At 41.4% G+C, this 14787-nt stretch overlaps 1 protein-coding gene across 1 annotated transcript in view; it reads right to left on the reverse strand.

The window, feature by feature from the left end:
* Window positions 1-12796, reverse strand: part of nrxn3b (neurexin 3b) — a gene marked incomplete at both ends in the record, with an annotated part of 300207 nt that extends 287411 nt beyond the window's left edge. The window contains 2 exons of the mRNA XM_083899178.1: window positions 6605-6631; window positions 12073-12796. Coding sequence (XP_083755304.1) covers window positions 6605-6631; window positions 12073-12796 — 751 coding nt within the window. The remainder of the gene's footprint in view (window positions 1-6604; window positions 6632-12072) is intronic.
* Between the last annotated feature and the right edge of the window lie 1991 nt (window positions 12797-14787).

Below are 14787 nucleotides of genomic sequence, written 5' to 3' on the forward strand. Positions count from 1 at the left end.
TTGATGAGACACAGCGGAGGAAATAATTATGTCACTAAGTGGTGAGTGCCAAGATATTTAGAGCAAAATCATTAATCAGCAGGTACCAGCAGTAGATTAAAGTGGGTGTTAGTATAGACAAAAGGTGTAAACACTAAAGAAACAACCTAAATTAAATGTTTGGTTTTGTTTTTGGTAATTTTTACAGCATACATTTCCAAAACAGATTTTCCAAACCCAACATGGTAAACGGACACATACATGGCCAATATCATAGTACACTGTAGTACGATATTTTATTATTGTAAAACAACACAATGTACACAAAATGAAATATTTGGCTCCTAGACTCATATTTTATAACTGCAGTACTCACTGCAATCTAGTGCTTTCTAGTTTTTTTAGTTAGTAGTTTGAGCTCTTGTTGAAAAACAACTGTTCCAGTTCTCTGTAGTTTGATGGATGTTTTCTCCCAACTGCAGGTTTCACCTCTTTCCACAGATGTTCAGTTGGATGAAAATCAGGACTCTTCAAAACACTCCACTGTTTCTGTCTCCTTCATTCTTTGCTGCTTTTGGATGCACTGCAGAGATTCAAAGCAGCCTGTGCCACACACAGGAAACCAATCCCCATAACATAACTGAGCCTCTTCCATATTTCATAGTGTGAAAACATAGAACCTCTGTGAGCACTAATATGACTCACCTAAAACCTCAAATCTTGTTTCATCTGTACAAAGGGGAGTTCTTCAAAAACCTATGTGATTTCATCAAAATGCAGTGTTTTTAATTTGGATTTTCATTCAGAGGAATAGAAATGAGGAATGATTTGCTACTGCTTTATCCTCCGCATGAGGCTCACGGGGGGAGGCTGGAGCCAAGTTTAGGTGGCATATAGGGCAAAAGGAGGAGTGCATCCAGAAAAGGTCGCCAGGCCATTGCAGCGTCAACATACAGAGATGAACAACCACTCACGCTCACACTCACACCTATGGTTATTTCGAGTGCCCTGTTGACCTAATTTGTATATGTTGACGCATACATGAGGAGAAGTCGGAAAAACTCTACAAAGAAAGCCCCTTGGTTGAACAAAACCTGTAAGATAACAATGCCAGCCACTTCACCTCTGTGTAGCCCCTAAGTAGTAGATTTTTTCCCTTCTATTTTCAACTAAAATGCCTCCCATTTACTTTTTTTTTCATTGCTGAACTGCATTGTGGGTCCCTTGTTATGCAAATAATCGCACACAGGTGCAACCCAATCAAATCACAGTCGTGTTTATTGCCAAAACTACACGGCCAAAACATAACTCTCAGACAGTGTTGTTCTCCCTGTTGTTGATGTTTTTTTGGCAGACAAAGTTCATCTAACAATAGTAGAGATGATCTCACTTCAGCAACATTAGCAACTCTTGCTGTGGAGTTATGATAAAAACTGCTCCAATAACCAAGTGCAGCGCCAAACATCAGGCCCCCCCACCGTCATACATTAAAGAGCAAAATGTCAATCTACTGTTAGTCAAATACGAGTCTATAGCTCTGGTTCCATGGGCTTTAAATCATAATAATAAAAATATTAGCCGCCAGGGTCACAGGCACATGAAACTGCTTAGAAATGCCACTGCAGGCTTCACCTTGATAATGCCAGCCAATTATTTCCCACCCTATCTCCTCTTCTCTCCTCTCGTCAATATTTAGTGGAGTTCACTCAATGATACGAAACAGCACAATGAGGACTTTTCTCCATTTCAGAATCAGTGTCTGTTTATAAATGTCTTCTTACAAAATGGATGGCACTAATTGAAGACAACAGCCTGTTTGAAATGTCTACAGTCGACTTTTTTGTCACCACTTTAGGCAGTATTGCAATTATGCAGTCCAGGCCAAAGTCTTTTTAAACAACACTTCAGCTGTTTTTTGGGCTGATTTATGGCAAACCACACCACTTGCACTTATGCCTGACAACAATACCTTTTAATTCCAACACTTTGCAGTTCTATTCACTTTTTCAGTTCTGGTCATGCCCGCCATTACCACAGAGCATGGATGAAAGGCTTCATATCATAATCAGCTCTCATTATAAAGATGACATATTTAGGTATGATTCAGACATCCACAATGTCACAATGTGAAATGGGACACCCCTTAAATGCAGATACGTCTTCAGACTGTAGGGGGCAGAATAACGCGAAAGCTGCGTCCAGTCTGTCAACTCCGAAGAAGAAGAAGAACACATTTACGTCAGGATTATTTATTACGATCTGTTTGTCAGTCAAGTTATTAGGTTGTCAGTTAGTTATAAGATGATACTATGGTTTACTTTGCTAAGTAAACCATAGCAAACGATCGCTTGTCCGCACCGGCCGGCTATTGACAAAAGATCGTAAAATAAAAATAAATGACGTCAGTAATCTATAATATGGGCCTAATCTAAGATAATACAATGGTTTTCATAATTTTTATATCTCTATTAACAAAGAAAATACTTAATTTGTAGCGTACTTTTTTCGATGCTTAGGCGCCATCTTTGTTATAAAAACATGCAATGCATTCTGGGTAGCCCTTGCTCCCAAGGGTGGTCTCGGAAAATCTCAATATTGAGGGCGATACAGCCCTTAAACTTGCCCCTCAACTTAATTTTTCTGAGAATCAGGACAGCACTTGCACTAGAGGGAGCACACATTTTTGAGATTGAGGGTTAAGATTGAGGGTTAAGATTGAGGGTTAAGCAAGGAATTGGAATTCACCCTGAATAGATTAGATGTATTTGCATTCAGGTGAACATAAGTAATAACAGAAAAACATACTTTATTAGTTTTATAACAGGGCAGTAAACTGTGAAAAATGTAAAACTAATAACAATGTGTTTGTGTAATAAACTGAATGGATCTGCAGGTTTAAGGGCAGTTTGTTGCTAACTGGAGCAATGCTGCAAACTAGAGCACAGTCTCTGGTCCACTGCCATCTCTTCCAAAAAGTTAGTATACCCGCCAAAGCTATGCATCAAACACAGTTGCATCTCTGACCCAGGAACAATCAGGGCCTCCCTCACTGCCAGTGGCCAAAAGTTTCAATAGATGGCTTGGGTACATGTGGCACAAACCCCAGTTTTGATTAAAGGGATAACAAGTATAGCTCCATATGGTCCATATGAAATACAAGGCCTAAAAACACTGACGTGTTCCCCTGGTCCCTTCATCATGCAGCACTTCCTACTTTCTTTGTCTTTCTTTCTCTCTAGTTCCTCATCTTGGGTTTATTCTCTGTTCTCCCCAGTCGCCCACTTACTGCGCCCTCTGACCACTGTGCCGTTAAAATACATACACACATCAGCAGAGACATAAATCTAATAGCACAGGGACCTGCTGTAAGGCACATCCTCATTTTTAAGAAATCATGATCTCAGACTGACACAAATGCGGTCTCGTCTAGTCACTTTTGTATCATCTCCTTCATGGCGTTAATGATTTAATATTGAGCCACATTTCTGACAGAGTTACACTTGTGTTGTTCTCTAGGTCGTAATTCATTTCAACACAAAAATTCTGCAGCCTGTCATGCGATCACAGCAGGGTTAATATAGAGACAATCATTCACAAGTGTAATTTAAACCCTCTCTGATGGATGTTAGAGGAAACTGGAACACCCGCAGGACGCCCCTGCTTACACCACATAGAAAGCCGTGCATCAAACCCTGGTCCTTTTATTTCTGTTATGCAACAACCCCAACAACTAAACCACAGTGGGACATCTCACTACGCACTAATCAGCCATTTGCTGTTGAGATAAGTAGAAGGGAATCCAACTCTCTTGGTTTGCCTCAACAACTCCTCTCTCTCGTCTCATCACATGATGATGTGGGCAACACGAGGCTCTATGAGAGTTAGCATTTAAAACGTTGTGAGTGCTCTACTAAAAATAAGATTGGTATGTTTACCAACCCTTAGACTGATGTGTGGAGATGATGTGATATGCTGATTTGGGGATGTTGATCCTTCAGCGAAGTCAACAACACCGTCAAGACGGCGTTACAGCTGCCAAACATGCCGGCGACTTTTGCATCATACGCTGCTCGTGTAACAACACTCGCGTACGTGTGGAAAACACAGTTTGAAAATGTGAATATTCAGTACGTAAGCTATGAGGAGCGAAACAAGGTCTCGTTTGAATTAATTAACAGTCAGGTCGTGCACTTTACACTTACTGTAAGTGAGGTCTCTGACTCGTCTATGAGTCATTTACCAAGTGTCGCCATCATGCGCATATATTTAAGAAGTTTTGTACACGACTAAAAAGAAGAAGAAGATTCAACCTTTGGCAAAAGAGTGTGTCTACCTCTCCCCCAAAATTTCCACCGACTGTTTCAACAACAAAATGATTTTGAGTGATGAAACAGTCTTCCCTCTCTTGGTAAACAGGAAGCCGAACGGGCATAGCAACAGTAACCAAGAGGTTTATAGCTGAAGGGAAGATCGGTGACTCACGCATAACCTTTCAGTCAAGAGTCAGAGAATGCAGACCTTCGCTTTAAACGGATGTCCACCATTATCATAATTCACGGATCTATCTCGCTAAAACAGACACACGACATGCATCACCTACACACACACAACTACACCATGTATCGCATTGCCTTTGTAAATGAATAATGAGGAGATTCTCTGCACAACAGCAACACATAAAGCCCACTGCTATGACCTCATTTGAATGCAGCCAAATGTCAGGTCAAATTCACCAATCAGCTCCTTTTCAGCCGTAGTAGAACTGTCACATCCAATTAAGTGCTTACGTACACAAACACACTGCATCTTCATACAGATAATCCACTTTCAATATGTATTGTTTGCACTGGATGACCTATTGAAGAGCAAACTGCGACTTTCACCACTTATATATGATAAGCGTGATATGTGAAAATCTCCCACTCTCTCGCAAACACAGAGATTAGCTTTTTTTCACTGCGCATTAATGAACACACATGATGAATGATTAATCAGCGGCTGCACATATGCACATTCAATACATTTCACGAAGCGCAAAGAAAAGTTAGTAAGGAAAAAAAAGGGTTTTGCTGTACCTTTGCTTCTACCTACAGTATTTGAAGAGGAGAAAGGATCCGCAGAGGTAAAAGAGGGAAGAGTGTCATCCCACGAAGAGCACCAGAGAAAGACAGCAAAATGTACGAACTATTAGTCTATCATTAGCGTGTACACTGACAACTGACACTTCCCGTGCAAAATGTTGACAATCATGCAAATGGTGACAAAATGAGTGAAGCAAACAAGCGCAGCAGACAACGAACACGTTACAATTTCCCCCCGTTCTGTGTTTTCTTACAGATCTTTCAGCTGATTTCCTCTCCAGAAATATGCAAACCAAAATGTATTTGCACAGCTTCTGAATACAAGGGATACTGAGAGTTTGCTGATGTGAGGGATACATTGTGGCTTTTTTTTTTTTATTGAGGCCAGTTGTGTTTGAAGTAACATAGAAATTAAAATTAAATGCTCTATTGACCTCCATTGTTATTCAGAGGAGGGGAAAAAAAAGTAATGAAGAAAAAGCTTACAGCGCAGCTAATATAGCCCTCGATTTTGGACTGCTGCAGTTATCACTGTTATCGTAAAGGTCAGCACTGTCCAGTCAGCGATTGCAGAGTTGTACTATTATGTGAAACCACAATGGGAATTTATTTTACATCTTGCTATCTTTATTCAAGTGAAGAAGTGTTTCTGTATAAACGTTAACACAGGCTCTTTTCTTGATGTACTGATTGACGGTTTTGTTCAACACATTAGAAATTCGAGTGACAATTTGAGGGTTCATTCATTTCTTAAGCAATGCCAGTGGTATTAGAATTATGTAGTATGACAGAAAGCTCAAGAATAGACACTGAATACACTTTACTTTTTGTGTTGCAATGCAAACAGGAGTCCTTCAAGTGCTCAAAAGATTTAAACTTGGCAAACTTTAAATGAATCGATAAAGATCACGAGAAACTCAGGGAAGTTTATTTTGTGGACTTCTGTTTTTATGGTCAAGATTGAAATCAAAATAATTGTATAACATTTGCTCAGGGTTACTCAGGTACGATTTAGGTTAGGCAAAGAGTGCTGCTATAGCAAATAAACTTAAGTTAAGCACTTAAACTTAATAGATAAGTTTAGGTAATTTTGTATTATCCAACATTTCCTCCTTATCTTCTTTCTTCCTCTTTATCTCAAATATGAATCCTTTGTCTCTCCAATCCCAATAATTCCCTTATCCATCCTCTCTTATGTTTCCTCCTTCCTCCATGACCTACTCACTGCAGAGGTTGAGTTGGAGAACAGGTGAGTGTGTCACTGCGTTTTAGCTGTAGCACTGTGAACGGTCCACAATTATAATACACAGAAACCAGGGTGGAACAAGGGTGAGGAGACACACGGGAGACACAGCATAGAAGGCGCACACACACACACACATCACCCCCCACCTCTCTGCAGCAACAATGGGAGCAGTGCAACACACAAATGCACACGGACAGGTAGTAAAGGCACACGGAACAAATTTACACCCCCAAACCAAGCCAGGCGGTGAATGAAATAAGAAAAAGACAAGAGGGCTACAAAGAAAAAAAGCGAGTACCTTGCTCTGCCTTCAGGTGTGCGAGGCCTTGAAGAGAAACATCAAACAAACAGGAAGAGAGAGAGAACATTTGAGGAACAACAGCACACCAATACTACTCTTGTATTGTCATTATGCATGCTTTGCATGACGGCAAACCATGGCGATCACACTAAGAGCAAAAGCTTTCCCAAGTGCATTTGGAAGCTTTCTGTTGAAAGAAACAAATGACTAATAAAGAGAGCAATGCTGTATTTGAATATAAAGTAGCTCTGCAGGTTTGTTTACTGAATAAATGTCAGTTATAACAAAATCACTGGTACATTCCTGCTTGCTATTTTGGCTTAAATAGGCTACACAACTGGGAGTAACAGTTGTTACAGTTAAACTTAAATAGTGTCCTGTCCTTGTTTGAGACTCACCTGGGATTTTCTGGACTGCTGTGGACATGTCAGAAGAAAGGAGAAAAAGAGAGCAAAGAGAGGTCCCACATTAGTTTCACACTACAGGCACTTTTGCATGTGGATCTACCATGCAAAACATAGCACACGTCTAAGCATTGCGTTATCATGTAAGGAGCAAAGAACTGCCCCTTGACATGCCCGATCAAAATCAATACTCCAGTATTAATCCCTGTGGAGAGAAAACACTTAAAGCCTAATCTGTTCCCATCCTCTGGGAGGGGGGGGAACCAGATTGTCTCGACAAGCTTTGGAAATCAACTCTTTCACATTTTGAATATTGTTACAACAACATAATATTCCTCGTCTTGTATCACACAGACTTCCTCACACACATAAGAAGAGCCGTAAATCCGCACCACCGAGGATTTATCGTGTCGTGAGGTTTGTGGATCTCAGGACGCTTTTCGTCTCAGACCCATTATCCTTTTTCCTCCACTTCCACTTTTGCCACTTTGACCCACACAGCAATGTTTTTTGCTTTACTGCTAACCCAAATTCAGCACTTGCGGTTTCTCAGGGGAACGCTCTCTCCGCGGGACTCCTGGTGCTCGCAGTTTTGGCACGGCAAAAGAAATGCAGCGTACATTAAGCTTCATCTCTTGAAGCAAAATTCCTCACAAGGATCAGAGCCGTGGATGACACCCTGTGGTTATCAAACATGCCAGTCTGATTTAGGGCACATAAGAGATGAGCGAGAGATCACAGTTTCATTCGTGTATAAGGATATACCATACTTTATGTTGCATTATGACTTTAACTTCACCCTTAATGTTCTACACCTTAAAATGGGACATTTCTGTAATGAGAGCCTCTAAATAGTATCAAAGACTGGCACGAGGAAATTAACCAAATTTTAATTAAGTGTCAGCTCTAATATACAGTATCAGATGTAATTTTGACTGCCTTGATCACCATCATAGACGCCTGGTCCTTTCTTTTCATTAACTGATTAAAGTCATTATTGAACGTTAAATAGAACAGTCTCAACATTATCATTTTTTGGTGAGGTGGGGGGGGGGGTGATTTCATAGAAGCTGGCGAAGGAGAAGATTAGCTCTACTCTGCTTTAGGGAAGTCCTCCAAAATGGCTGCTGCTTCTCCTCCCACATGAGAAAGGATGACATTGGCAGAGGAAAGGGAAGGACAAAGCATGGAAGTGGGGGGGGGGGGGGGTGGGAGACAGTGGCCAGGCTGATGGACAGCAGCGCACCTCCAGCTTTATGGAACAGGGGGACTTAGGAACCCGGAATATATGCCTGACTGAGCACACACACACTTCCTTTTTTTTCTGACCTTGCAAAAGCTTGTGTTCATTCAGTGTCCAGTGTGTCTATGTGTGTGGGAGTTTGTGTGTGTTATGTAGATAAAACCCTTCTCTCCTGATGCGACAGCATCCAGAACAAGCCAATGTGCTGTGGACGACATGTGGTCTGAGCATAATCCTCTGCTCTGTTTTACCAGCAGCTTCAACACTCAAATCCAAGCATAATTTCCAGCTCGGGCACTAGACACAAATGCCCTCTGCACTGAAATCAGGCAACTCCCTGCACCATTTTGTCCCCCCCTTTTTTTCCTTCCTGACCTACTTTCTATCGTAATATTATTGTAACTGTCATTTTTCCCCCCTTATGTCTATTTATTAATCCCCAAAGCTAAGCTTGAAGGCACCATTTCAGCAGTTGCTTAACAGTTTGCTTGCCCTTGCCATGAATGACTAGCCTTCCATCAGACCAATGAAAAGGGGCCTAAAACTGTTCATTACAAATGCAGGATGTATGACAGTATGAGCAATATTTTTTTTTACATATTCATTAAACCACCACAGTAGCTTTTAATAACCTTGACCTTATGCATATCTTGTAACTTAAACCCCCCCCCCCCCCCCAAGGTATTGAAGGGACTTCATAATGTCACCCCCATTAATTTCACTGAAAGAAAAAGAGGGACAATATCCAGATCATTACCATAAAAGAAACTGATATTTGCACAGCTAATAACAAGAGTGGAGTGGAGTTAATATTAAAGATGACTCCAGGCAGTAAGACGCTGCTTAAGACTTATCATCGCGTCATAAGACAAAAGTCAGAAGCCACGGCAGAAAATTTGCCTGCCAAAGTCAACACACGTGAAGAGTGAGTGGTGTCTAATTTCAGCTCATTGCCCTGACACAGTTAGTCACGCTGATACATCCTGAGCCACATGGGAGGAGAGACTGAACATGTGTTTTATGGCCAACTGTTTATGGTGCTAAGCTGCTAGGACAAGCTGGACAGTTTGGGAAGAGCTTCTGGAGCTCAAGAAGGGACAGGTCCGTCTCATGTTTCACGTGATATGATACTTCAACAGGAGCGAAATGGGCAAACGCTCAGGGGACTGTTGTGTCCACAAGTGGAACAAACAAGCCCTATACCCTACTTTTTTTTTTCGGCCCCACTTTTCATATTTCCCACTTGGCCACTGGGCCAGCGAGCAACCAGTAAGAATACAGCTGAAAAAATGCTTCCGAGGCCCAGTTCGCTCAGTCAGTCAGTCCGCCATCTGCCCACTTTAAGGAGCAGCTCCGGGGCTACATTGCTCTGCGTGTTTCTGCGCTAAGATATGCAATGCAAATATGTGTGAGAGCATGCATCGATGCAAGGCCCGAACCCTTGCAGTCTGATGATGTAACGTTTAAATATCCACACGCTTGACAGATTGCTGTCGTTTCCTGTTAATGTACAGCATAATCAACAGGATGCCAACACAGACAGGTGTGCAAAGTGCTTGTTCACATCACCCCACTAACGCCCTGTGCTCCAGGGTTCGCTTATAGGATTCTATCACTTGTGGGCACGTAGACATACAATTCTGTGCCAGTTTACTGGCAGACAGTCTGAATTGATGGTGGTGTTTGTGCAAGCATTTTCCAGGAAAATTGGCCATCTCTGTTCTCATTATACTCCTAATTATGGTTCCCAGTCTCTGTGGCATAATCAACAATCAACCACATCATTTAATGGGGAGGCAGAAAAGAGCGGAAAGTCGGATCAGCCGGGAAGCAAATATGACTACTCTCCCTGAGTGGCTCTTTCATTGTCTGAAAGCAGAGGAAAATGGCGAGTAAGTGTGGGACCAGATGTGTGGGTGAGATAAAGACAGACAGAGTGACTGACAGAGTACTATGTAAGGAGGGGTTGTTTTGTGTCCTACAGATAACCTACTGGGACAAATTAAGGTACAAAAGGCCTGTGGAGTTTTCACTTGTCATACTTGCTCAGCCCTGCAGCTGAGATGTGACCATCTCTGTCCCCCGTTCAAGCTGTCTCGATGAGTTGCAAGCACACACTGAAAACCTCGGTTGTTTCAACATGAGAATGTTACAGTTCCCACATCAGCTCTCGGAAAGCTTGCAGGCAAATAATGCAGACTCCTCCTTCTCCTCTTCAGCTTTCTTCTCCATCAACGGTTCAACACAGGCAATGAGAAAATGGGATGAACAAAAAGGGGGGCTAGTCCAGTCTGTCCGCTCGACTGCTCCGCAACCAGCACATTGCGTGCCGTCCTGAACAAGGCCTCTGGCTATAGCGCTTGCGATTTAAGCTCCAAACAGCTTCGGTTGAGCAGCAAATGATAAGCCATATTATGAAACCAAATGAAAGAATAAACGCTGCACAGAATGCACATATGAAATGCATGCTATAATCATGATAAATAATGAAATCCGTAGTCGGCACAGTTTAAAAAGGCTTTTTGTCCTGTGAGCGTTCCCCTGGTTTTGGTCAAAATGGAGTCACCCTTCAACCATGTCAGTGTGATTTATGCAGGCAAGAAGTGGGTCAGCAGTGGAGGAAATCTGACATGGGTCTGTTCACACTAAGTAATCCTTCACAATCCATACACACAAAAAAAGCGTTAAGCATGGAAGAACATAGAGAATTTTTTTAACCTCTGAGCTACTGATCTAAACATTGTTTGTTTTTAAATGTGGCATATCCAGTAACCAAGCATGAAGCCAGTTATTCTTGGCATCAGTTGGCACTGATCTAAAGGCTGCTCACATTGCTGGGTTTCGAAAAGACGTAGGTTTAAACATTAAGCAGCCACCAACTGGCATTGTAGAGTACAAATAAAACGATTTTTTAGAATTCCATGGAGTGGGAGGAAATAACCACTTTTAAAAGTGGTTCCTGCAATACATCACTGTCACTGGTTAATTTGAAAGTAAATATTCAAAGTATTAAAAAAAAAAAAAAAAGCTTTGTTTCTTATAATTTTAAAAGCATGTAGAGAGAAATAGAAGAATATTATCTGCATCTTATTACAAACCCCCAAAAAGTATTGGCCTTAGCACAGCGGCAGAGAGAAAGAAGACAAAGTTGTTTCTCATCCATACATCATAGATTACATGTACCTTCAGGTCCCTGCACCACCTTGCAAGAGCTGAATACACTTAATGGAGAAGAGAGTATTGTAATTTTAGTCATATCAGCTAATATCCATCTTCATCAAAGGTAATAACTGCGTGGGACGAAGAGATGCTGAGCACATCTTCTCAAATTGTACTCCCACATTAAATATGAGGACTTTTTAAATGAATAACCTGTAAAGAAATGCCCCCCGATTCCTGTAGGTCCTGTGTGAATTAAAGTTAAATATTTCAAACACATGCTTGTGCCGCAGAGAAATGTCAATGTTGTGTAAATGCTAACTTCCAATATATAAACATTTTTTCAAGGCATTTCATAAATCAGGTTTGGGGTTGGCAGAAATCATATTAGGTGTAGCAGGCACAACAACAGAGTCATGGAAATGACATCTAATTTCAGCAGTTTTGTATTGAGATTTATAGTGTGTCAAAAATCGAGTTAACAATAATCTTATGATGCACATAAAGCAAAGTAGTCGTAGTACTAAAGTAGTTGAAATAACTTTTTTTTTTAATTTACTGTTTACATAGAAGAAAGCAGAAAAGCTGCTGTCGGGCCTCTTCTTAAACTGCAAGAGAATTTTTTACAAAGATTTTAATCAATATTCAGTGCTTGACACAGAAAGCTCTGGAGCCAGCCCACTTACCTTCAGTGCAGTATCGACCTACAAATCCAGTTTTGGAGCAGTCACAATAGGTTTCTCCATCTCCTAGCGAGCAGATCCCGCCATTCTCGCAGGGGTTCTCCGTACAAAGGCCCATCATCTCCAAGCGTACTTTCTGGCTATTGATGAGCATGGGCAACTTACTCCCGTAACTGAGGTCTGTAATAATTCCCTTGAATGGTGGTAGCTCAAGGACAGAAGGCAGGGTGATAGCAGACGTGCGGATGTCCCCCGGGAGCCCTCCAAGGAAGAGGTCACTCACAATCTTCATAAACTGACGCTGAGGACGCACCTCTTCCGTCTTGGTCCGGCCATCCACGGCCATGCCAGTCCGCAAATTGTGCCTGTTGAGAGCGGCAAAGTGCCAGCGACTGTCGTTGACCGTTTTATCGGAGGTGATGGTCGTCTCGGCACAGTCGATGCTGACGCGAAGCTGCAGCTTACCCCCAGATACCATGAGAAGCAAGAAGTCGCAAAATCCGCCGTCGTCGAAGTAGAGCAGCAGGCCCTCCGACTGTGAAGTCTTGAACTGGAACGTCAGGTCACTTCTGGTGCTGGCATCCCAGCGCAGGTAGCGAGCCCACTGACCCTCAGAGCCAGTAAACTCTAAACCTACACCCAGGCCCAGCACAGTACTTATCAGCAAGAGGACATGAGCAGGTAGGCTGTTGGAATTCATTGTAGGGAATAACGCAGTGCACCCGAATAAAGTTAGAACTGGGGATAGATCCTCAAAGTGATGATAACATATGGTAATGCTCCAGGATTTATCTTCTAAATGTTACATTCCACATAGATAATTTTAGAGTCAAGCAGAGAATGCAATATCCTTTCTTTTTTGGAAGCAGATCTAATGTTGATAATGGATGGAATCTAATCTCCTTGGCCAAGTTTATGCAGAGGTATATGGAAAAAATATAAAATTTCCACACACAGTGGACAGGTGAACACGCTAAGATGAAGGTGTTGATGTGTCAGTGGATCAGAGCGGCCGCTTGTGATTCTTCTTTGAGGCGACTTCCTGGATTAAAGCACACAACCTTCATGGCTGGTTCAGCTCCCTGCCCCATGGTTTGATCTCCAGCGTCAGACACACATCTGAAAGAACTAAACACACACAAGAAGAAAAAGAAGAAGAAAATAAACTTTGGGTGAAAACTCAACAATGTGGTACAGTGGTTATCAAAAGATAGAAAATGCCTGATCAAAGGTCACATTCTGTGACACTTTAAGATTAAATTTGAAAATATAGTATTGTAATGAAGTTATTCAATTAATAAAATATTGCATTCAAAGAAATGTGAGAAGAAAATATGTGCTATCAATTTAGGGCAAAAAAATGCATTGTAGATAAACAAAATCTTGCAAATGTGTTTGGATCGAAATGACATGAATTTTAGAATACCATTGAATGCAGATTTGACTCTCCATGTAGCCATTAAAAATCACTAAATAACTACTAATAACACACATTAAAGGTTTTCTGAGCATTTTATGTGGGGTTCCATTTCTACCAATTACCCATTTCATGTCAAGATTGACAAATTATCATTCAGCATTTTAAAGCCTCGTTTTCAGTGTTACATTTTTCCCCAAACAGTGACTGCACTACACAGACATTTTCTGAAAAGAAGAAACAAAGCATGTAGTAGACAGCTCCAGTGGGTGAGTCAGAAACTGTGCTCAAAATCAACAGTTAACCTGTTATCTGTAATGACTGGGATCCTTGTGGACACATGACGCATTACCAATGCCTTTTTTCTTCTCTCGTTTGCACCTCTTTTTGGTATTGCAATCGTGTTTATGATCTAATAGATTTAAAGACCATTAGATTCACACCATTGTCAAATGAGAGATGGTTAAACCCATCAACTTTGCACCACCTTTCCTCTGCGTTTCTCAGTATTGTAGTGTCGTTTTTCCCTTGTGTCCCCTGGTGACAATACCACACAGTACACAGGAAGTGATCATTTTATGTGAAGACAGACAGAGGCAACGGCAACATTGCGCTATAGTAAAGAGAGGTGGCCGCAGACAGGTTAGAGCAGTGGTGTCAAACTCATTTTTTAGTTCAGGGGCCATAATAACTTGAAAGCCAAATGTTACCCTTTGTTTTACATTCAATGAAGTCAATTTTTACAAAAACGAAGGCTCTTCCTGAGGTTTCTCCCATTTTTTCAGGACAGAGGGTGTCACTTAATCTACAGACCTTGATAAAAATAAGTGCAATTTCAAAAGTATTGTGCCTAAATTTACCATTTACACATGGGTACAGTGGACCTACAAAGGAACAAAACAGTTGCATGCATCTAGAACTCAAAAATATTGTATTATTATGTGTATAGGATTAAAATCTAATCAATATCAAATGTTCACGAATTCATCCTGCAGGCCGGATTGGACCCTCTTGTGGGTTGATTTTGGCCCATGAGTTAATTCTCATGCTCAAAAAACTTGCTGAACAGCTTGATTAGATAAATGCTTCTTGCCTCCAACCGCCCCTGTGCTGCCTCTGTATACGCACAAATAATCCCTCAGTCATGGTCTGATATTATTGCTTGACAGGGTCCGTTTTCATCATAAACAACAACAAGGAATATCACTAAAGGTCACACACTGTAGTTTTAATGAGCTCGAGCCCTCAGTCTTTACACCTGTGTTTACTCTGTT

Source organism: Microchirus variegatus, assembly GCF_963457635.1.
Source record: "Microchirus variegatus genome assembly, chromosome: 12".
Taxonomy (NCBI): domain Eukaryota; kingdom Metazoa; phylum Chordata; class Actinopteri; order Pleuronectiformes; family Soleidae; genus Microchirus; species Microchirus variegatus.